The sequence below is a fragment of the Sylvia atricapilla genome, chromosome 1 (genome assembly GCF_009819655.1).
Source record: "Sylvia atricapilla isolate bSylAtr1 chromosome 1, bSylAtr1.pri, whole genome shotgun sequence".
Classification (NCBI taxonomy): domain Eukaryota; kingdom Metazoa; phylum Chordata; class Aves; order Passeriformes; family Sylviidae; genus Sylvia; species Sylvia atricapilla.
In genome coordinates, this window is record NC_089140.1 from 134,484,106 (window position 1) to 134,509,191 (window position 25,086).

A 25,086-nucleotide genomic window follows, 5' to 3' on the forward strand; every position below is an offset into this window, starting at 1 on the left:
CAAGTATTTTCCTAAAATGTTTAGCTTGTTGATGACTTTATTATGCCATTGATTTTTTTGTGCTCCTGTTGCACATGCATTTTCTGTTTTGTTTATAATATGAATTCATATGGTATGGAAATGTGTCTGCAAATTAAAGGTTACACTCTGCATTCAGAGGCATGCATGTCCAATTTGATTTGTCGTTCTTGTCAACTTTATAAACTAGTGGATGGAACGCTAGATGCTAGCATTTTCTTCAGTCCCTGCACTTTTGTGCCTTAGCTAAATGAGAGGCATATTTGTAAATTTGGGGGAAACCAAAAATAAAATCTTAAGTCTGTAAACAGCAATCCTAACGGCATCAGCTAGATCTGACAATACCCATGTGTCTTGAGGTACTTGGTACTTAAATCATGTTTTCTCACTGTTTTTTTTCCCCCTACATATTCCACTGTTACAGTTAACATTCTTCCACTCTCCCAATTTTGCCAACTGTCAAACCTGCTTACACTTGGGAAAGCAATCTTATTTTCAGTATTCAGACTGTTGATATGGAAAATGGTCATAAGCCCAATGGATGCTTTGATCTTAAAACCGAAAAGTTTGTGTTGTATGGTTTCTGTATATGTCACAATCTATGCTGAAACTGGACAAAAAATGTCTGATTGTATACAGATGTTTTACAGATATTATGAACCTTATGTTGTGCTTGTATAAGAGCATCTATCATGAGCATAACCCTGAAAATTTAAAGAAATGGCCTAGTCTAATAGGTAATGGATTCTAAAGCTGAATCCACATGCTATATAAGCAAAATTACTCCGTCAGCTAAAGCTTAATCCAAGTTTCACGCAAACACTTAGATGAGTGTACATATGCTTGGCAAGCATCCTGAATTTTAGCAGCATCTCAGTAATATGATATAACTGAATATAAAGTTTTGTGAGACTGTGGAGTGAGTTTATTGTCCTTTAAAACAGAGATTAATGTGCAAGCTTCTTAAAAGCATTTGCTACTACGTAATGGAAGAGTTGGTGTGCTTCTGATAGCAAAACTGTTGACATTGAAAACTCTAGTCAAGAGTATGTTTATATATGAGAATTTTTTTGTGATGGCTGTGTACTGCTCAGGTTTTTTTGACAGTAGGGTTCTGTGCGTCTTCTTGAGCATGTTCATAGTACCTTTCTAGTCTTCTGCTTCTAAAAGTCACAGAATTTCTAGTTTATTTTGAAAGGCAGGTTTAAGCAAGATGATTTTCTCTGAGTAAAATAAATTTTTATGCTTGCTTTTTTTTCCCACACTATTTATCAGCATCTTCAACTGTATCAAGTAGTTTAGTGTTTATTTTGCCGAACAGTGGTATCCTCAAAGTTAGGTACTTGCTGAAGACACTAAACATGGTTTCAGATGTTTTCTGTGGGCACAATAGTGAGATATACATTGATAATTCCTACTTTTCTGCATTTACTGGCTTCCATATCAGAGGTTAGACCAAATGATTTCTGCCATTCCCTTCTTAACTGTGAGCTAGATGTCAGCCCCGATGTAGGGTGGGAAGTGTCTGTGCAATTGTACTGACCTCTTGGGGAGACAAACCTTAAAAGACTGTGGATGATTTTTACCATTAGAGATTATGATTGTGTGTAGCTTTTTGTTGGTTTTACCTTGGTTCTTGTTTATTTTTACACTTTAGGTGCCTCTCACAATCTTGTTAGTTTCACAGGAGAGTTTCTTACGAAAATAATGTCATGAACTTGGGAAGGCCCAGCTATGTTATGCTGGCAAAAGGTCAGGCGTGTTTACCATTATGGTATCACATTTTATGCTTGTTTATTGGTAATGCTCTCACAGTTGGTTTTTAGTGTGCTTGTTTTAAGAGCTTCAACAAAACATAGCAAAAAAAGAGCTTGATACTTTAGAGGTACCTGTTTTAACAACATTCTTATTTTGCTCAACAGAGATGTAGAACAGCTGTCAGTAAGAGAACTTGGCCATTCCAAGAAAGCTGCAAAGAGCAATACAGATGATACGGATTCCAGGGTTCGAGACACGGGCAATGATAGTGCCAGTACTGCCCCAAGAAGCACAGAGGAGTCTCTTTCAGAAGATGTATTCACAGAATCAGAACTCTCTCCAATACGTGAGGAACTTGTTTCCTCAGATGAGCTTCGACAAGATAAATCTTCTGGAGCATCATCGGAATCTGTCCAAACAATAAACCAGACTAGTGCTGAATGTTTAACAGTCATTTCAGACTCAAATGAAGCTGCCAGTGACTTAAAGCCCAGTGCCGAAATGGTTGTAGATATTAAACAGTTTGGTACCCACTTAAGTTCAGAAAGTGCTAAAATGTCTATAAAGGGGGGACAAGAACCTGGTGAAAATACTACAGATGTCCTCCAGCAGTCTTTGCAAAGATCACAGGGTAGTGAGGAGCACAGCAAGGAGGCAGAAGTGGGCAAGGATCAGGGTTCCTCACTAGGAAAAAAAGCAGATAATGAGATGGAACAGGAATGTCCAGGTTGTGAAGATACTGCAGACTCTCAAAAGAAAGTTACACCTAGCAAAGGAAAAGCAGTGGGAGAACAAAGTCAAGATTCAGAGGCAGAAGTTGAAGAACTCCGCAAGCTCTGGAAGACCCACACTATGCAACAAACAAAACAACAAAGAGAGAACATGCACCAGGATTCACAAAAAGAAATCAGTCAGAAAGCTGTATCTGTGGGAGATGGGCGGTCAGAAGGTGAGTCAGTGGGTATTTATGGATACAGTATTAACCCTCAGATTTACATTGTGTCACCCTCCAGTTTAATGGAAATTTTGGATGGTTTTCATTCTGTACAACATATCTGTCCTTGTGCTGGTTATATTTCTCATTGGCTTGAAGATACTCTGAAGTTAAACTTTACATAAACTCTTGGTGAAAGTATGCCTTAGGAAACTGAGAACATAGATAACTTTGTAATTCTTCCTCTTTTAACTGGTATTTATGATCAAATTAAATCACAGTTTGTAGGAGAGATTCAAACCTGTAAAATCAGGTCCATGGCGCCTCAGTCACTATATACAGCTCACAGTTAAAAATGTTCTTTAGCAATCAGTTAGCTGTTGCATAAATTTTGATCTTAGTCTACATGTGTGTGAATGAATTTTAGGGAATTAATTTGATGTTATTTGTAGCATGTCTGCTTTGTGGTTAAGGTCTATGGTGTGAGCAGCAAACACTAGAGTCTTAACACTGTGTTTCATGCTTACAGAATGTTGTTACACTTGCATCTTGTACTTTGCTTACTAGAATAAGGTTAAGCATCCAAAAAGCTTGGTTCAGGACAAATAAGGGTTGATGCTAGGAAACTAGTGCTCTGGACCCAGGGAACAGCTGGATTTTATTTCTTGATTACCTTAATTTTTCTGCAAAGATCAGGGTCTGGGATTATTAGTTGGAAGTTACCCTTAAAATCTGTTGAAGTTTTTATCATGAAGAAATATGCTGTGCCTTTAAACAACCTAAACGTGCTTCTGGATGAATTTGATTTTGCTTTCTAAAAAATTCACAAGTTACTTTCTGATGTCTTCCCATCCTACTAATTGAGATAACTATTTGTTTCAACTGTGCAACATTTGGGGGACTAGAAGAGAATCTATTAGTGTGTGACAGGCATTAAAGATAAGTGATGTGTATTGGAAGGTTCATTATTTTAATTCAGTATTTTAATTATTAAAGTCAAAATTATACTGAATAGAAGTACATTTTTTGGTTGACAGAAGTTCATCTATACTTTAAAACCTTATAATAATTTTTGACTTAATTGGGGTTCCTTTTTTTTTTTTTGGTTGGTTGGGTTTGGGTTTTTTCTTCTTCTTAAAGGAAGTAACTGAATTTTGAAATTTGAAGCAGGTGAATACTTGCATAATTCTGTGATAAGTTTGACATTTATGTCCTAAATATTAGAAATAGTCCTCTGGCAAGTGTCAGCCAGCAGTAGTTGCTGGTTGTGATTTTACAAAATTTCAGGTACTAAGTGTTCTTTGGCACAATTGCTGCTTTTCTTACAAATAAGTACTTGTAACTCAGTTGCATTAAATGCTTTTGTTTGGGTAAGATTGTACCATTGAATGACTGCAGGTTATTTGTGTGTTATGTGATCTGTATATTTGCAGAGTAAATACACACACATATATATATATAACCAAAAAAGTGTCTGCATACAGTCCTACAGAAGAGTGCTGGCTGGAAAGCTTTATATGCACATAGTACTGCTGCCTCACTCAAGGTTGATGGAGTAAAGTACAGAGAAAAAAATATAAAAGCACAAAACGTTTTTGGAGATTTGTATCAATTCAGTCCAACTTTAGTAGGAATTATTACCTTTGCTATTTTTGTATGTTTTATTAACAGAATGCAAATAAACAAGTAAATTATAAAGTAATTTTTCTAAAACCTAAATAGATTTGGTGAAACTTCTACAGGCACGATTGAACAGAACTAAGATAAAAAAATAGATCTTCTATAAAAGCATCAGATCAAATATAATTTTGTGTGGGTATAAACAAGCTAAAATATCATTAATGATAGCTAGTCAAAATATTTGCTGCTTAGCTGAATATTGGCACGGATTGACAGGAAAGCATGAGACACAGATTGACAAGAAGCATGAGACACAGTAGCCATTGCTGAAATCTTTCCTCTTTAGTTCTGTATCAAATCAACAAGAAGTTATTGGAGAACTCGCATAAAAAAAAAAAAAAAACTATCTGTAATAGCCTTTTGGGACTTGTGGGATAATGTAGAGACATCTGTGGATGGCAGGGAGAAGGAACTCTGCAGACCTGAGATATTCCAGAAACACGTGGTTTTATTGCAAGGGTTGTGGGTAAAGAGAGCTGCTTTCAGCCACCAGCCTCGGCTGAAGGGAAGCTCCAAAGAGAAAGGGAGAGAGAGAGGGGGTATGAGGGAAGGGAGGGCAAAAAACCTACAAGGGGTATGAGAGGTAAGAAGAGTGCCGGGGTCAGGGTGGTAGGAGAGAGCAAGGTAGAAGAAGCAGAGGGAGAGAGTGGGCAAGAGAAGGGACGAAGAGGCAAGAGGAAAAAAGAGCAAGAAGAGAGGAGAGTGAGGACCTTGTTACAATACCTCCTCTTGTGTTGAATATTCTAATTTACAGTGACCAACTGTCACAAGATACAAAACCTACAAACTTTGCATGCAACCTGTGAGAATTACTAAATTACCATATCATCCTATATTCTAAACTCTAAAGACTACTCTCCTTATCTACTTTTTCCTTGATGCCTTGGCAGGATGGAGAGGGGCTGCATTCTTGGTTCCTTTTGTTTTCTGTCCTTCAACCTATCTCCAGTTAATCACTGTCTTCCTGCCTGCCATGCCTACATCTCAAAGCTGGCCTTCATTTCTATTTCACTCACAGGTTTTATATCTCCAGTATTTCTTACCAGACAATCATATCCATAAGCACTTCCTGTCCCATCTTTCCCAACAGGATAAATAGTTTGTTTTTATTTTGATAGCTGGAATCATAATCCCACTTCTCTGAGTTCAGGGAAGTTCTAATCTGCTCTTCCTGAAAGACCAAAATCACAAATACCAAATCATTTGAGGAGTGTTTTTCTTACACTGCCACAGAGTTAGCATGCCAGTCCTATGAAACAGGCATTTTTGTTTCTTCTTAGTGTTTTTTTTTCAATCTGACAATTTACCTTTGAGCTTACTCATTAATAAAATACTTCAAATAATGCATGTTAGTATGGCGAATTTACTGTATTGTATGCTGCAGGTATAATTCTAAAATGTTGACTGAAAACATGACTGAAAATTAGGAGGCACACATTTAAATAGTTACTAGAAAAAAGCAGTCTTTTGTGGGACAGTGCTGTTGTAAACTTCATGGTGAAAATCACATTGAGAAAATATAGTTGTAATGTTTATAGAGCAAGAAGGTGATGTTCTCTGTGCTTAGTGGATCTGTGGTCTGCATAGACACTGAAGAATTTCACGTGTAAAGAAAAGATGTGTCCTGGGAAGCTGAAACTTATCTGTATGTACAAGTAATACCAGAGCAAGGATAAAGTCATAGCTGATCATAATAACTCTTAAATTTACATTTTCTTTTCTTGCATTAAAAAAGTCTCTTGTGCTGGAGGATTTGGCAAGTAATCTAGTAAAGAAACAATTTTAAGAAGGCTTCTTCCTTTACCTTGTGCTGACTTGACAATTCAGACCTTGAGGGTAATCATGTAATTCTATTAGTTCAATTAAATATACTAGGAGACAGAAAATCCTGTACTGCAACATCCAGTATATTTCATCCTAAGATAGTGTTCATACCACTGAGGTGTTTGATGTAGCTAACAAATTAAAATTCATCTTAATCCTGTATCATAGGGCCAGGTTGTTTTCCATTGTAAATGACAAGTAACTAGCAAATAGCTCTGACACCTGTAAATCAAGCCAAGACATGTATTTAACACAATATCCTTTTCATGTATGTGGGATAGCTGTTAATAGTGGGACAGTGGTGATTCAGTGTTGAGGGTATGCATCAAGAATACCTTCTGAGTACTTCCAAGCATGCATAGAATGTTGTAATAATGTGATCTGTAGCTGGAAGCAGAAATGAATGTTAGAATTATTTAATGTGTTGTACTCTGAAGTTAATTCTGCTGATGTGATTTTCATAACAAAAAAGAGCAGGTTATTATTACTAATTATTTTACTCCATCTCCCATTACTTATATAAGTGTCCTATATCCCTCAATTGTCCAATAAGAAATTAGTTAATGATTTTGTTTAGCTCTTTAGTACATTGTGGACAACTTACTTTGCCTTTATTAATAGGTTCTTCTGTTATCAAAGAAAAAAGACGACATCGATCTCACAAGTTTCTGTGTCTCAGGGTTGGAAAACCCATGAGAAAAACATTTGTTTCTCAAGCAAGTGCAACAATGCAACAGTATGCACAAAGGGACAAAAAACATGAGTACTGGTTTGCTGTTCCACAAGAAAGGTAAGATGAAGGTAAACTGTAAAAATTAGCAACTGCCAGTAGGTTTTTTAGCTTTTTATTATTTTCTGCAGCATTCAAAATTTTGCAGTGACTGTATCTCTCTAATTCATTATAAAAAGGGTCACCATCTGAGGATGTTGTAGATTGGCTTGTATTGTATTTGCCATTGGAGTACCTCAATTACTTACTGACATTTTGCTGATTTGCTTGAGGGACTTGTAAGTTTGGCAAGTAGTTTCTCATATTATTTAGGTTTTTTGTTTGTATCAAGTAAATAAAAGAAAGATTCAAGTGATGTCTGGTGGAGGACCTAAGTTCTGCAGCAAAATTTTTGTCATCTGTGCTTCCCATTATTTGGAAACTTTTTAAAAATCCTTTCTGAGTTCAGAAGAACTAGCTGGTGTTCTTTTTTCCTATCTTTGTATATGGAATATAAAACCTTTCCATGAACCAGCTTATGCATGTCTAGTGGAAAAATACATAAATTCATTGAACTCATTCAAAGACATGAGATGTTCATGTTCATTCACTGGTACGGTCTTGTATTCTGAAATGGTCTTTACTGCTAGGAAACTGTGACTTCTTTTCAACCCAGAAGTGGTCTTGAGGGGTGTTACATCCTTGTCAAAGACTGGGGGGAAAAGAAAGAAAAAACTGTCAGTTATCATCTGGTATAAATACCTACCCTCAATGATCAAGTCACTTTTCCATTTTTTCTTTTGAGCTGAATGGCATAGAATGTCCACTTGGGGCACTGCAGTTGAGGACAGATATGGATCAATTGGAGAGAGTCCAGAGGAAAACAGCAAGACTATTTAATGCCTAGAATGTGTAACTTATAAAGAAAATTAGAAGTAAGTGGGGTTCTTTAATCTAAAGGAGAAAAGGTTGATTACAGACATAAAATTATTTTATACTTAAGTTGGCTGCAACAAGGAAGTCAGTATTCTTTTTTTTTTTTCATGTCCACTGTGGATGGAAATATGTGATAGACTGAAATTACATCAAAGTATTATACTTATCCAGCAGGTAGAATTGAGTCTGTGGTTGTGCATCATGAGCCTGCTTTTAAACGTCACCCCTGCTACCTCTTAAATGGTAGAGAGGAAGCAAAGTTTTGAGTCAAAGGTTGTCCCACTAATTGTGCTGCTGTTAATCCTGTCTGGGCCAGGAGGTCTCTTGTGGTTACAGTTGACTCAAATCTGCTTGTTCTAGTAGTAGGATATTTAATTTGAAAACAGATAAATGTTTCCTATGTGGCAATTATGTCTAGATTAGTTGATTAAAATGATTACTTCTCTTTGATTAATTTTCTAATGTAGCAAGCACTTACCTTCAGCATAAAGCAGAATTGATGACCTATTTTGGAAGAAATGGTTCTTATTTTCCAGTCTGTACTTGGAAATTATTTCTCCTTGGAAATTACTTCATCTGTGAAGGGTCTCTCTAACTGATTGGGGCAGTATACTATCAGTATCAATTCTTTATTCATTCAATGCGTGTCCTGTGTTTTTTGTAGAGAAAAAGGTCTGTCCTCATAGTGGGGTGTTAACCTTGCTGAGTGCTAGTCTGCATAGGGGAAAATACTTGGTGCCAATCCAGTTGACTTTGTCACTGAGTAGTAAGAAAGAGAGAAGAGTAGGTATCTGACAAACCAGCTTTATGTCAGTGTTCTTAGTCTCAAAGGAGCCAGTCTGGGAAGGAGTGTCTGAGAGTTCCTTAAGCATCAAGTTTCATGTACTTTTTTAAACTGCTATAATTACACATAACTCAAAGTTCTTGGAAAGTTAAAATTGGGACTTGAAAAAAAACTTTCATATTGGTATGACAACTTAAAATTGATGCCTCATTCAATGGATGAGAAGTCTGCAGCTTCTTGTTTGGAATTCTGTGATAGAATTTACTTAACCTTACCCATCCAGAATGTTCTGTTCTTTCCTACTGCCAGAGAAGGATTTGCCCTCTTTTCTTTTTTTTCCCTCTTCATCCTTGTTATTCATGAACCTCAGTCTTAACAAAGGTGACCTTAGATAACTGACCCTGTTCAGAGGCTGTTAGTACATTCAGCATTCTTTAAGGCAGAGGCACATGAAAAGTATAACTTCACTTTTGAGAAAGTTTGCTATTCTGTATCTCTTGCTGTTCTTCAAGTGTCCAGTTTTTCAAGGGAAGGAAGGAAAAAAAGGCTCAAATACTATTCTTCATGCTAATACAGTATGCAAATATAGCAAATATCTCTGATGAAAGATGTAAGGAATATTCAAGCTCTTGTAACTAGAGCACTGAAGCTCTAGCTCTGAATCTCTTTTCCATTATGGAGAGATATTAGTGGATGTGTTGCAAGTCCTTTTCCTGAATGCTCTGTCTGTCCATCTGCAGCAAATACAGGATGGTTTTGAAAACCAAACCATCTGTTAGGATTGTAAATAATTTCTTCCCGTGAATTTGGGTGATTTTCCTCTTCTAAACTGGAGAACAGTGCTATTTGTGGCACATAAAAGGAGGTAACTTTGAATCTTGGTACTTACTATAGTTAGAATAGTCTGTAGTTTGATTTTATGCTTTATGTATTTGTGCATGCTTTCAGCCGTATTCCCCCACATCTGTAGTACTTCCCACAATTTGTATAATTCTAATTATGTTTCAGAAGTGGTCAGCTGTTCTTCAGGAGTGGGGAAAACAGACATCTTTTAAATTCTAATTTTGTTTGGTTTTATGTAACTCTTTCTAAATAAGATAAAGTCTTAGTGGGTTTTTTTGGGGAGTTACTTCAATGCTAAGTAGAGGTAGCCAATGGGACAGAAGTGGTTGAAAGGCCATACTTGTATATGAAATCACAGCTAATCCATTGCAAACTTGTTTCCTGGCTTTCTTCTCCAGAGTCAGCTTCATATTTTTAAAAATTTAAAAATCCCACCAAGCTAGCTAGTTTTGGGGTTTTTTTGAGTGTGTCTCTAATATCTAATAAAATATGAAATAGTGTTTTTATTTTAACCTTAAATACTTAATATTATTAGACATGACCAAAAGGATCACAGACTTATTTTATTTTTCTTTCCTTTGTTGTAACTTGACTTTTCTAGGACAGATCACTTGTATGTCTTCTTTATCCAGTGGAGTCCAGAAATATACGCAGAAGATACTGTGGAGTCTCTTCGGGAACCAGGATTTATAGTGGTAAAAAAGAAGGAAGAGCCTGAAACTAGTGAAGAATCAAGTACTGAAGATGCTGCTAAAGAATGGGAGGTAAGGAAGACCAGTATCAAAGATTTTTTTTTTTAATGCATTCATAAGAATATAATAAAATAGTAATAAATATTTTCCAGGAGGAAAACCAAAGCACTTTATTAGTCTGATTGTCATGATCATGGCTGTTCAGTTTATGCCATCCTAATGCTTTGCTCTAACATCAGATCAGGGTAACATTTCACAATTCCAAATCATTTTTGTGTGATGAAAATTGTAACTTAAAACTCCTTGGGAAAGGAGTGTGAGTACAGCAACAAAGTTGGAATTTTGGTGAAGTAGAGTTAATTTTCAATCTCATAAACTGACAGTTTTCTGATCTTCATTATTCCTGAATCTAGAGTGTTCAGTATTTATTAGTAAGACTCTAAAAAAGGGATGGAACAGCAAATGAGGAAAAGAACAGCTATTAATGATATGCCTTTTCAATAATTTAGTAATTAATTTTTCATTTAACTTATTTATGCATTAAGGTGCTGTTGAGTGTATTTTAGAAATATATTGTAACTGAAACTGTAATTAATTTTTTTTAATAATGAGCACATTTCTCTCATGTGAAACTGTGTTTCTATGGACACATCTTTACACGTCTACATGGTTTTGTTTTGTAGTATATGTACATGGAGTTAAAGCACTTCTAGTCTTGTACATTCAAGTGTTGGTCAAAAGTTTGATGATTCTTGTCGTATATATATTGTAGAAATGTCCCATCAGCAGTGTTTAATTTGAGTCTTGGGACAGCAATTGCAATTTCTGACTGTAAGATTTCTTTTGTTTTTCTTCCCCCTCCCCTGCAGTGGACTATGTTGAAATCACTGTTTTTATGTAGAGTTTATAAAAGACATTTTAATGAGCTACAATAGTCTAACTACAGGTAGTGGTTTTCTGCTTAGTTCCAAAACCTTAGAACCTCTAAGACCTCTAGAACCTTAGAACTTTGAATTCAGAGTTGTAGTGTAGCTAGTTGAAGCATTAGGGTGTGGCTGCAAAACATTCCCTGCAACTCAGTGATTTTGCATGAAGCATTTTTGCTTTGAGACTTTGAAATTAGTATAATAAAAATGTCTTTTTAACTTCCATATTTTCAGCATATATATTGCTTCAGTTTTTATTAGAAGTGTGTTTTGGTATTAACTCTTCCTCAGAGCCTTTCCAAGTATTTGGACTTTTAAAATTTGGCCTTTTGGAGCATGGGGATCATGGTCTATTTTGTGTTTTAAGGCACAATATCTCTCTTAGTGAGCTCTTAAGTGATTTAGCACCTGAATATAGCTGTAGAATAATTTCCATAGAATGTAGTGAAAATGGGCTTTTTTTATGATGGAATTTGGTAGATTTTAGAAGGTATTTCTGGAAGTAGTTGAGGCAATACATTTTTTGCAGGTATTAAAATCTGTAAGTTATTTACCACAGAATGAGGCCACACCTTAAGCCTGTATTGAGGTCTTCTCTGGAAATAGTGATAGGAAACATTTCAAAAATATTGTAATTTCTATGTGTTATGTGAAATTGTCAAGCTTGATTCTCTTGATATTATCAAATAATAATTTTCTGGATTTACATGTTAATGTGATTAGTGAAGTTACAAAAATATTACTCAAGTACAAGAAATATGCTAATGTGGTCTTTTGTGCATTTTAATTTGAGTAATGTGACTTCCTATGACTGACCTTTAGCACAAATCTGAAAGCTCTTAAAAACCTTCTATTCAGAAATGTTTGACAGTACTGGAAGGTTTGAGCTGTCATTACATAAAACTGCATTTTAGTGACTTGTATGCTAGAAAATATGAGTAAATATGGGGAATTGTAGCTGCTATTGACATCTTATTATTTCCACTGAATTTCAGTCATTATTTTCAATCAATATACTTCCTTCCTTCAATGCAATAAGCTTTTCTTCTGTTAGTTTTTGCTCCACATGCAATCTAAAACAGCAGGTGAACAGTATAATTGAAGCTGGGTGTTTGGCTGAAAAACACTGGCCTTTTCAGGTCACAAGGATGGGGGAGCTCTGGGTGGAAGGGAAGTGGAAATGCATGACAAAGTAGTGTTGATCTACCAAAGGACCGAAGGTAGTAGAATACCTTTCTTTTCCAAAATGTGTTCTCCCTGCTGTTGTACAGTATGTTAAAACCAGAAGAACAGGGAAGAGGATTAATGGGTAACTCAGGTGTGGTGCTCCTAAACAGCTTTTGTTTCTTTGCTAGTTCTGTTAATACATTCAGCTACAGGTTTTTATCAATAGATTTTGAGAAATCCTATGCTTGTTTAGTGGGAAAGAAATTATGGGAAGACGTAAAAAGCAAAGGCAAAGAACATGAAACAAGTAGTAGGTGTTGGTTTATTTAGTTTATCAATGAATAGGACTGAACTCTTACTTGCATTTCAGTTTGCCTGCTTGCTTCTACCTTGATCAAATACTGCATTGTACATAGTGTGAAAAAAAAGTCCAGCAAATCCTTTAATTTTCTTTCTGATAGATAACTGACTTACTAGAAATAGTTATGAATCTACTGCTGTCTAATGTTACCATCAATAAAGGTGACTAATTCACAGTTAGAGTTTGAAACAATCTGTCTGATGCACCATGCAGCTGCTGTTGTGGATGTTAGGTTCAGTATCAGTCTTCCAGAGAGGCCCCTACCTGTGTCATTTGCAAAATTTTATAAAAAGGATACTTTTTCAATTAAAATCAGCCCATGCTAAATAATTCTCTGGTATCCTCAAGAAATGAATAGGCAATAACTTTATTTAGTATACTATCTAAGAAATGGAACTGTGATGCTAAGTTCTCAGTTGTGCTATTCACGTCCATTTTTTTTAATATCTTTTTGTCTTGTACTTGAGTGAATGGGCTTTCACTGAGGAAGGTGTTTTGAGTTGTGTGGGGATGTTGTGGTTTTGTTTGTTTTTTTTTTATTTTGGCTGTGTTTTGGGGTTGTTTTGGTGCTGTTTTTTTCACCATCTGTACTGAGCTATAAAAGCACATTTATCATGGTATAAAATATATTTAAAGTATATTTATCATGGTATTTTCTTACTTGATGTCTCTAAGTTCAAGTGCTAATGGCTTTCTGTATCTGTTAGCACAAGTGATGAATACTGTTATGTGTTAATAAACAAACTCGTTCTCCAAAGCATAGTCTATACTTGCATCTAAACATGGCAAGACTTGACAGCAAGCTGGCTCCTTCTGTTGTGTAGTGTCTCAGAAGCAATTTCCATTGGTACATATGTTCTAATCTTGTTTCCTTTTTAAGTTCAAGTTGTGTATATAGTAGCTGCCTATTTAAACCTGTAATCTGTTAAGGAAACACTTGAATTGCTCTGCATTAGAGTAATTCTTGTTTAAAGCATTAATTCTTCCTTTCCCTTCCCTGTCATTTGCTCTCATTTCTGTAATTCAAGATTGAGTCAATCTTAATGTTCATGTAAATCTAAATAATCATTCACAAGATATTTGAAGAAAGGAAATTTCTTGTCTTAGGACCCACAAACTGGTCTCAAAGTAGTTGGAAGCTCATCAGTTTCATTTTTTTTATTATCTTTTTCATTGTGGTGGAAATACAGAAAATAATTTTGATTTAAAACTGTCTAGAAGTTAATTTCCAAAATGAAGCTTGAGTTGATAGATACTTGCAAATACTTTTTCCTAGACGTGGTAGGTCATATTCTGGACTTGCATTTCATAGTAATTACCTTTGCTTTTGCATGTTGAATGTCTGTAGAAAACATGGATGCAATGCTTCTGGAAAGCATTGTACTTACTTGTCCAACTGAATTTCAGTTAGAACTTAAGATGTGGTTTGAAAATGCATGCTAAATCGAACAATTAGTTGGAATTGAAGTTCTGTCTTCTTGAAATGGTATTTGACATGGACACTCAGCAATCCAGCATTCCTAAAGCTGTAACTTCTGCAGAGTCTCAGAATTCAATTTCTGTGTATTTGTGGAAATGTGAAGGTCACAGTGATTGTCTCCTGGTTAGATAAGCACCTATCTCTAGTATCTCAATCTTGAAACCTTTTTCAGATGTTAAGTTCTTTATTGGGTCTGGACTGGAACCTACAGCATTTCTATTTTAAAGTGGATGTTGCAGTTTTAGAATGCACTGCTGTCTTAAGTTTTTGTATTCTTGATCCTGTTCCTTCTATAAATTTGCTTCCATTATCTCCTATATACTTCAGTGCTTGGATGCTGATGCAACATCTGCTTGTTGTGTCTTACATTTTAAAATGTGATATGAACATTATGCTATATGCTTTGTGATATGACAAGCTGGATAATACTGGATCAGCGGAGAGAAGAGGAAGACTTGAAAGTTGTAGGCTTCTTGAATGAAACATTGCAGTGAATGTGTAAAGAATGCATCATGATAACAGTCTTCAGAATAAGACTGAATTTTTTCTAATATGTTTCTGGAAAGGCTGTCTCTATGATAATGAATTGGATATACAAGCTAGATGGTTATTTCGTTTTTGCATTGTGCATTGTCGGTTAAGAAGTTGGGTGTGTCACTATCCAGGTGTTGCTGTGCATTGCCACAGAATGTTTAATAGGCCTTGCTCTTGTATTGGAGGATGAGTCTCTTAAATTCTAGCAGTCATGTGCTATAGTAGAAATGTTTCTGTTAAATTTTTGTGTTTGGGGAAAAGGACTCTGGTGTCTATTTACATAATCCAATGCTCTTTGCAGAAATTGGTAACTTTTTCTTCCTTTTGCAATTAACTTGAGTGATCTTGTATCTCTGAACTTCATGCATTAGAGTATTTCTTGTTTTGCTGTATTTATTGTCATTACTCCTGTTGAAACATAATCTATTTCAAACCTGTTTATAACTTAAAAGTGGAAATTAAGAGGTTTCGTTGGCTTAGAGATGTCCTGTAGTTGGAATCATGAATGCACAATTGTAATTGATGGCTATTTCATGTACCTAATAGAGGGATCTAGGATGGTCCCTCTGCTAAGAATTAAAGCAGAGCCATTCAGCTAAAAAGGTTGTGCTTTTGAGAATCTTATGGCTTTCAGCATTCCTTTGAAAATCCTCAGGAAAACTTCATGATGGAAAAATACTTCCTTTTTTCCTCCCCTCCCTTTTCCTAAGATGTTGACAGGAAACAAAGGATGACTTCTCAAATTAGACTTCCTTTCTTATGGAAACTTTCTCAGCCAACTAAGAAATTGTGCCAGTTTATGTTGTATTGACACTACAGGAGATAGCTTTTTGTAATATTTTAGTGTTGCTTGTACCTGTAAAGGGAAAAGGGATCAGAACTTACTTAGCTGTAATCCCATGTTAGCTTCACCTGCAAGAATTTTTACAAAGACTCACTTGTTCTAGAAGACAGAGTAGTAATTTTGTGTAGAAGCCAGTACCTGATTTATTTTTTTATTTCAACTGCATTCTAACTTCATTACGCTTGAATTTGACACTTATTCATATAGAGTCAACAGCAAGTTGTAAATAAACTTGAGTAAGTGATGTTCCCTTGCCTGCCCTGTTATGCTTCTGGGCTAACCTCCGTCTCTTAAGACAGATGGAGCATGGGAAATATATTTTCTACTAATGTAACCTCAGTCAAAAAAACATGAATATTAAATGTAGGGATTGTAGAATTCTGTGTCAGGACTCTTCTGTTGCTGTGGTATCAGGACATATTTTGTTTCACATAGTCACTAATAAATTCCATCTTATCTAGCTGCAAAAACCTTATTCCACACCCGGTGTCCAGTCTTCCTTCTGAAGCTGAGGGTTACTATGCTTACTGCCCTGTTTCAGCATTATGAAATATTGTCATCTGGTAACAGATTTCAAATCTGGTATGGCAAAAGGTGTAAACCAGGTCATTGATTTGGAGCAGAAATAAGACATTCTGTAAGTTGTGCCTTTATTTGTTGTCACTCTCCTTTTTCTCTGCTGCTGCTTGAATTTTTTTTTTTGAGGCAGGTTAGTTTATTAGAAGAAACAACATTGTGAGGTAAAATTACTGAAAGTACTATGCACATTGATTGTGTAGAGATCTTTATCTTGGTTATGAATTAACAATGACAATAACAAGATTATCATTCAGTTTGATCAGCAACATTTTCTGTTGCTTCATTGTCTATGTAAGAAATAGGTGGATGCTCTTAAGTGTTTGCTGCTGCTCTGCACAGATGTCACTTGTGAGCTGCTGCTCCTTGCTAGAATCTTTTATTAAGAACACTGATAGCAAGGCCTACATTAATTGCAACAAGGTATTAGAATCAGATTCTAATTAAGAGATCAGTACTCTAATCCTCAAATGCATGAAAAAATAGAAGGGCAGTTTATTAATGTTTAACTAAGTGTTGCTACTGAGGTCAGATTTCTCGTGTGGGCTTCTTTCTGTGGCTGAGGTGGAGACTGTCATGAGTGACAAGTTTTGCCACTTTGCGGAGTGTGCTGTGTCTTGGTGCTGCTCAGATCCTCCTGCCCTCCCTCTGCAGCAGATGCTCCCAGCTGAGGGCAGCTGCCAGCTCAGGGGGGTGGCGGCTGCTGCTGCAGGACTGAGCAGCAAAACACTTGTGCATTCATTCCCATTAAACTTTGCAGCTGTAATAAAGTGAAAAAGTGAGTTGTCAGACTGAACAGAATTTTATTGCTCTCTTTTCCTTTCAGCAAGTTTTCAAAATCCTTTTGAGAAGCTCTGGGAAAAGTAATTTTTATTCAGAGAGAAGCTGGAAACTTCTAAGCAAATTATTAGAATTTTTTAAGACTGAAGCATTGCAGGACAAAAAGGGATTCAGTTCATCAGATTCTTTTCCTTCCCTTTGGAGAAGCAACATGTTGCTTTGTATTAGGGAGGAATTTTTACTTTTTTTTTTTTTTTTTCCCTGAAGAGCAGGGAAAAAATTGCAGATAAAGTAGACTGTGGAAGAGTTAGTTGTATCATTAGCTTTTGCTTTCTGCCTTAAAGGTTTAGTTTCCAGAGAAAGTTTGAAATACTTTTGCTGCATATTCTTCATTCCTTTAAAATTTCCCAGACTTGGCAGAGAAAGAGGTGATCTCTGTAGTTTGTATTATATTTCTGTATTGATGGTAGCTCTCATTTGAAACAGTTTTAAGGGTATCTGTATTTTTTTCTTGTTTTAATACTCAGTAGTAGTTCACTTATTATTTGAAAATAAAATCCAACAAAAAACCTCAATAACAAAAAATATAAATAGGCATATGGGTTATTATTGGAATCATGCACCATTTGACTACATATGTAGTTAAATGGTTGTTAAATATTTGAATTTCCTAAATCCCAGCTTCAGTGTTCCAATGATAAAAATGTTTTTTGCTTGCCACCTTAATAGTTCTGATAAGTTAGAACAAATTTACTTTTAGAGATGCCAGCTCTCAGAAAAGGTTTTACTGAAAAGAAAAATGTTTAATCCATCAGAATGAGACATTAGTGCAAGGTGAGGTGTTCCAGTATATAGTTTGCAGTAAAATACAGGTTTTAGTCCTGGTTTTCTCTGCTTGAATGTCTTCGCTTTTAGATCACAGTGCAACAGCATGAGTGAACAATGATTTTAATGTTCTTCTGTTGCTGCCCTGGCCTATTTAATACTTTCACACAGAACTTGGAGCATGGATGATGTGGAGTGTTTGTGGTTTGTGTGTGTTTGTTTGTTTGTTGTTGGTTTTTTGTGTGTGGTTGTTGTTGTTGGGTTTTTTTTTGTGGTTGTTCTTTTTTGTTTTGGGCGATGTTGTGGGGGGAAGGGAAGTGTTTCATTTCAAGTGTGGATTAGAAAGACTGCAGGGAGATTCTTACAGGGTTGTCATGCTTTTTACTATTGCACATTCCTGTTTAAATAAACATCCTTCCTCAAGGGAGAGAAATAATCATGATTCCAAAAATACTTTCTTGCTGGGACTAGCATTTAACCCATACAGCAAATCTAGCTTATGGACAAAAGGGTTCATTTTCTTCTTGTGGATTACAAACTGAAAAGGCTGCGAGGCTGACAGTTTCCAAATGCTTTAAACCCCCCTTTTTTAAAAAACAATATTTTAAACTTCACTGGCCATTCTTCTAACTGGTTCTGGGCTCTAAGAAATGACTCACAGGATTTACATAAGATTGTCAGCATAAGGAAAACAAACTGTTAGTTTAATATTGAACGCAAACATTTTACCCTTAGCAATTGCTTATGAACAATTACCTTGTTACAGAATATTGCAAACAGTTCTTGGGGGTTATTTTTGTGTTCCTCAGTATTGTGTATGAACAATTATGTTCTGTATCTTTAAATATTTTTGCCGTTCAACAAACTAGTGCTCTGCAACCACGCTTGAGCACAGGAAGCCTTCCTCCTTGTGTATCGTCATCATTTGCGATACATCCCCCTGCTGAACACTCGCTCATTTGCTCCCTGCCTTGTCAGTCAAATGTGAGCGTCCAGCAAACTCTCTTGTCACGGCGTCGTGGGGCTCTGCCTGTGCCTGCAACTGACAGCAGGTACAGAGAATGCTTTTGAGCAGCCTTGAACCATGCTTTTTGTTTCATTTCTTTTTTTAGTCTCGTTTTATTTTTAGAAGGGAAATGTCTCGTCTTTGGTATGGGAAGAAGGGAAGAAAGCACCAGCCAGTTAATCGTAAATGCACTCTGGTAATTTTCAGTGTAGTGTGTTTATGTCTGTTATTGTGGTGTTTAAATATTGTGGTGCAGAGACAGTTTCTGAAAGTTTAAATTTTGAACGCGTAGACAGGATGCTAAGTCACAAATTTGCATTACCTTTAGAATATAACCTAATTACTGATAATCTGTTAGCATTAGACAAGAAGAACTACTTTGAGCATTAAGAGGTTCAGCAGTTTTAAGGTGGGGTTTTTTCCTTTTTTCCCCTTGTAGTAGTGCATTTTTTCACAAGAAAAGGTGCTTTCTTGCTAAATACCAAGAACAAGAGTTTGTGTGGATGTACAATTAGAGAAGTGTAAATTTCCTGACTTACCATTGCCTTTTTAGTAGTCAGTCAACCATATAAAGGTCTGATAATGCTAAATTCATGGACATGAGTCTGCTGTAGTCTCATTCTCATCTTTATAGTGAAAGGGAGGAAGCAAAAACACTGGCTTTGCAGTATATTATCAGATTTATGAAAGGAACTAGGTTTTTTTCAGTGTTATTTTCCCTAAACAGAGTTATTGTAGCACTATTTAGTATGTAGTAGTATCTAAAGGACAAAGTTTTTCAAAGAAACTTGCAAAACAACAACTTGGGGAAAGGGAAAAAATGATCTTGACAATATACTGTGCCTTTGCCCACTGTAGATTTGGAAGATAGTTTTCATTTAGACTCTCCTTGTGACAGGAGAATATAATTCTTAAGAATGTCATCTTACTGAGTTTTGAAGCATACTCTTTTTCAGGGTGCTGTTGAGTTGGGGTTTTGTTTTTTATTTATTATCATATTTTTATACTTTCTTTTTTATGTATTTTTTTATCTTTAATTTTAGCCAGGATACTTGGAAAATAGGAAATTGATTTGTTGCAACAAATGGGTCTATAAAATGTGTGTTCTTAAATAACCCGTTTTTGAAGTAATAAACTCTTAACTTTCCTCTGTGGTAGTGGAGCAAAAATGGAGGTATAATACCTAATTGAACTGAAATGTTATTCTAGATATCCTGTAAAAACTAGCTGAAGTTCAGTTTACTAAGAATGTGGTTTTTAACATGTTCTAGATACATAGATAAGTAGATATGACTTGCACAGGTATTTTTAAAAGTAGTAGTATCCCTTGTTGTAATTGTTTCCCTTATACCAATACTGAACATTGGCCAGAGTGTAACTATGTTATAAAAACAATACTTACCAGCTTTTAAGGACAGTTTGTATTAAAGAAGACTCTGTGAGAATAAGGATCAACTTTGTCGTGAGAGAGTTAGAGAACAGGTTATTTTAACATGTAAAAAGTCAAATTGGAAAAGAGGGTACAGAAGTATCTACAGATGGAGATATTTTTTAATTGTTGCTATGTCGATAAGACAGGCTCTTATTCTTGAAGCTGGTTTTTTTTTCTTCAATGACTGTTCATAAACCTAATGTGCAAGTGTTGCCTTTTTACAGAAAGGAAGGAGTACTGGTATAATTATTTCTGTTATGCAAGACCAGTGGAAAGAATATTAAGGAGACTGGCAGCATATAAAGTGTACAGGTTTCTGACTGAATCTCTCATTAGTGTTTTTTCTGAATTTGGATGAAGGTTCGTCTGACATGAAATAACAGTTGCTGGGCTAAATGAAGTGATACAATAGAAGAAAAATGCTAGCTCAAAGCATCTAAGTTGCACTAGATTACTTGCCAGAATGGCCTTTGTTACTTTCCTGATGAAACTGTTAATTTGAGCTGAGCCTTGTAAGGGTTTCCTACTTTCTCAGGGTAAGCCAAAAATTTGGTGACTACTTTGTGAGTTCTGCTTCCCCTTTAAAAAGCCAGTAATGTCAGCCTCCCACGTTTTAGTAAATGTTTGGTATTCACTATGTCTCTTTTTTTTTATGGCAATACAAGAGATGCCAGTAAATTTCTAGAATGTAAAAAATGCAGGCAATGATTCTTCCTGTTAAAGCATTTCAGACAAAAGACATCAGACAATGCAAGGGAACAAAAGGTGGATTGCCATCTTTGGGAACGCTTGTCTGTGCTTTGCACAGCCTGGATAGGCAGTATAGCCAAAGGGGACAAAACCAATGAAAACTGATCTTGGCTTTTATATTCTGAAGTTATTAGCATGCAAAGAGAATTCAAAGGTTGGTTTTAATAGCTTGAATTGCCTGAGACTTGGACAACTTCTGATGTTTTGGGTTATTGATTAACTTTATTTGGTAAGCTAATGCCTGTATTTCTTTGATAATTATGAAGGTGTAATAATAGGGGCTTACGTGTGCAAGATGAGAACTAAATACTTCTCTGTGGATATCAGAATTGCAAGGTTGCATCAATTCAGTAAGACTACTGAAATATTTTTAAAATCAGTTTTCCATATTCAGTTTATAGAGTGAACTGATTATGTATTTTTATTAATAAAAAAACAGAGTGAAATGCAGTACTTTCTTTTACAGATCACTTAGCCTAAAACCTTTCTTTGAAGATAGGTATTTGCCATACCTGTTGTCCTAGGTAATTTGGGAGTTTAGGCATCATATTTATGCATTTGCCATGACTGGATGGCCCCATGCAAGCCTCTTGGAACAAGTCCAGAGGATGGCTACCAGGTTGATCCAAGGGCTGCGTTTTGGTATCAGCTGTACACCTCTGCTATGAAGACAGGCTGAGAGAGGTGAGACTGTTCAGCCTGGAGGAGAGAAGGCTCTGGGGAGATCTTATTATGGCACCTTGCAGAGCCTACAGGGCCTCTCTTGTAAGAGAGCTGGAGGGGGACTTTTCACAAGGGCATATTGTGATAGGACAAAGGGGAACGGCCTTAATCTGAAGAAGGAAAGGTCTAGATCTAGATTAGATAATATGAAGAAGTTCTTTGCTATGAGGATGGTGAGGCAGTGGAATAGATTTCTCAGAGAATTTGTGGAATTTCCATCATTGGGAATGTTCAAGGCGAGGCTGGATGGGGCTTGGAGTAACCTGGGATGGTGGAAAATTCCCTGACCATGATGGGGGCTGGGGGGATTGGAGCTGTATGATCTGTAAGGTCTGTTTCAACCTGATCTATTCAATGATTATAGTTCTTCCATTGAATTACTGAGTATTATATTGTTTGCATTTTTAATTATTATGAAATACTAGTGTACTTTGACAAAGAAGAAGTAGAGTAGCAGAGGACTTTTTGAAAAAGTTGCTTATAAGTTAAAACCAATGAGTAGTAAAGGCTGACATTTTTTCCTGTATGTTTTCAATGATCTGTGGAATCTGAAGTTAATCTTTAATTGACTTCTTTCCTGTTTATAGCAAGAGGCAAACATTTTCATACTGTGATTCAGTTCTAAGCCTGTGTAATAATTTCTTGTAATACCTGAGAGGATCTTTGCAGGGCAGTATCAGAACTGAGATGTAACCCCTGCTCAGTCTGCCTTCTCCTGTAATGGCGCCTTGAGCTCAAGCACCAGGTGCTGTGGTTTCCACAGCAGCTGAACCACTGGTTTATTTGCTGGTGAGTGCTGAAACTTCCTTAAATAGTTTTGTAAGGGAGCTGGGTTATATTGTTCTTATTGCTACAGATCTTTTTTTATTTGAACAAAATGAGTAAAGTTGTCTGGCCTGCCTTCTTAAGAAAGTAATTTTCTTAAATCTAATTCTTAATTCTTTGCACAAACATCCTAAACTGTTTAATGTTTTGCATGTTAAATTTAGTTATCTTGCTGGCATTATCATATCTCTCATAGGACTGTTTTCTCATATCTTGAAAAAATATATTGTTAAGGTCTACAGACTTCATGTAGCACTTAGTGTGCTTCAGGCTTTGACTGCATTCTTTTCAAGTTCATTTATTCTGGTTATTGCAGATACTTCAGTTTATCTTCAATATATGTTAATTACAGCTTGGTACAGTTGCTATGGGCTTAGAGCACTTTGAGGCAGATATTTAACAGCTTATTTTGCAAAGCTGTGGGGACAATGCTGGTCACAGGGAGAATGCTGCTGTCATGTGACCTACTCAGCACTCCTTTCCCTGCTCTAGAAAACACCCTGGTGTGCACAACAGTTTAGAGAGGGACAGCTTTAAAAAAACTGACAGAGAGAATCATGCTGACAGTGAAACCAGGGGACTGCTGTCATTCTATGGTCCTTCTCTGCATAAAATGGCCAGCTGTCATCCCTTCCCTTCCATGTCACCATCAGAGTGACCGAGAGCTGAATTGACTGAAAACAAAGGAGAAAATTAATAGCTTTGCAGCCACATACTTTAAAAATGAGTCCAGTTAAATTAGTCTTAATTTAGTTGGGTTTTTTTCAAATGGTACAACTGTTCATCTGGTATGGTAACCAGATGAATTATTACATTTTTGTGATGTAATCAATATGTCCCAAGTAATCAGAGGCAGTATGCTTCTTCAGTATTCTCCACTCTCCAGCAGTCTAATATTTTTGGGAGGAAATTAAATTTGTCTGAAAAATAAAGTTAGTGTTTTTTCTTTAAGCATTTGTAGCAGCAGTCAGTTTGCATAGGTACTTTTTTGTTGGAAGGTATTCTAAATAACTGTGTAAGTATCCTAATAAATCTACATTGGGTTTTTTTCTTCAATTAAATATCCTGAAATATTTTTGAATCTCAAGAATTAATTTTCATGAAGTTTGCAGTTCACCCAAGTTTATACTATGTATTAAAATTCAAAGTAAAATTGTTCCACTTGTGTTCTTTCTTAATACTTGCTTTATTTCATATTCTGAGTTGGTAATGAGGTTAGAGATAACAGCATAAATGGCTCTCAAACATAAGTTAAGCTTTATCTGTTCGTAACTTCCAGAAGCAATGTTCAGCTCTGATAAGACCCTCCCATTCTCGTTGGAGACAGTTTCAGCTGCTTGTTAGCTCTGAACGTTTAGCTGTGTTTGTTTTGAGGGCAGCAATGAAAGCTCCTCCCTGTTAGCAAACAGGCATGGGGGGGGTGACAGGGGGAGGGGATGTCACTTGTGGCTTTGTTAAACTGAGAAGTCCCTCACTGGTGTAAGAAGCTTTTCTTACATCTGCCTATAGCAGGATGGTATGACCAGTGGCTGAAAGGGCTGATCAAACATTAAAAAAAATTCACTGTGTTTTCATGTGTGATGTTGAAGGACAAGAAATGTTCCATATTTGGAATTTTTTCTTCAGTTTCATTCACTGCAAGTGGCCAGCATAGCTTGTAAAAATCAGGTACTTTTGACATATTTTCAGAAAAACGAAGTTTAGAAATATAAGTTTCTCCAAAGGGGGAATCCTTGGCTTCTTGATGGCTTGAATCATTAATATGCAAATCCTTGACAATCTGCATTAAATATTAAAACTGTTGGGTGTTTTGCTAAGTGGTTAACTTGCATATACATGGTGTGGAGAGTCAAAGGTTAAAGAGTCATGCCATGAATCCTACAATTCAGCCCATGTTTTTTCACCAATGCTGCCAATATGAATACAGCAGGTAATATTAGATCTCTAAGGATATATTCCACATCTTTTCAAACTTGCAATCACAGAATAAGCCTAGTTGGAGAGGACCCAAAAGGATCATCCAGTCCAACTCATTGCCCTGCATGGCACCATCCCCGAGAGTCACACCATGTGCCCAAGAACATTGTCCAAACACTTCTTGAACTCCGTCAGGCTGGTGCTGTGACTGCTTCCCTGGGGAGCCATACCAGTGTCAAAACCACTTTCTGATACCCACCTTTTTCTGATATCCAGACTAAACCTCTCCTGACACAGCTTCAGGCCATTCCCTTGGGCCCTGTCACTGCTCACACAAAGCAGGGATCAGTTCCTGCCACTTTTCTTCCTCTCATGAGAAAGCTGTAACTGCAGTGAGGTCTCCCCTCAGTCTCATCCAGGCTGAACTGACCAAGTGACTTCAGCCTCTCCTCACAGAGCTTCCCCTCAAGGCCCTTCACCATCTTTGTTGCCCTCCTTTGGACACTCTCTAATACTTTTCTGTCTGTCTTTTCTTGTGGCACCCGAAATGGCCCCCAGTGCTCAAGGTGAGGCTGTCCTAGAGCAGAGCAGGACAGTCCCCTCCCTTGCCCAGCTGATGATGCTGGGCCTGATGTCCCCCAGGACAGGGTTGACCCTTCTGGCTGCCAGGGAACTGCTGACTCACAGTCAGCTTTCTGTTGACCGGGACCCCCTGGTCCCTTTGCATGGCACTGCTGTCTAGCATCTCATTCCCCAGTCTGT

General features: G+C 36.6%; 1 protein-coding gene across 7 annotated transcripts in view; it reads left to right on the top strand.

Annotated features, from left to right (window-relative positions):
* OXR1 (oxidation resistance 1) overlaps positions 1–25,086 on the top strand; it is a 225,696-nt gene that overhangs the window by 185,795 nt on the left and 14,815 nt on the right. For 5 of the 7 annotated variants that reach the window (XM_066334766.1, XM_066334758.1, XM_066334776.1 and 2 more), the window contains 3 exons: positions 1,941–2,725; positions 6,836–7,004; positions 10,088–10,250. In XM_066334766.1, the coding sequence (XP_066190863.1) occupies positions 1,941–2,725; positions 6,836–7,004; positions 10,088–10,250 (1,117 nt within the window). Of the gene's footprint in view, positions 1–1,940; positions 2,726–6,835; positions 7,005–10,087; positions 10,251–18,637; positions 18,724–18,800; positions 18,874–25,086 lie in introns of those variants that run through there. The other 2 variants (XM_066334793.1, XM_066334802.1) reach the window with 2 other exon arrangements.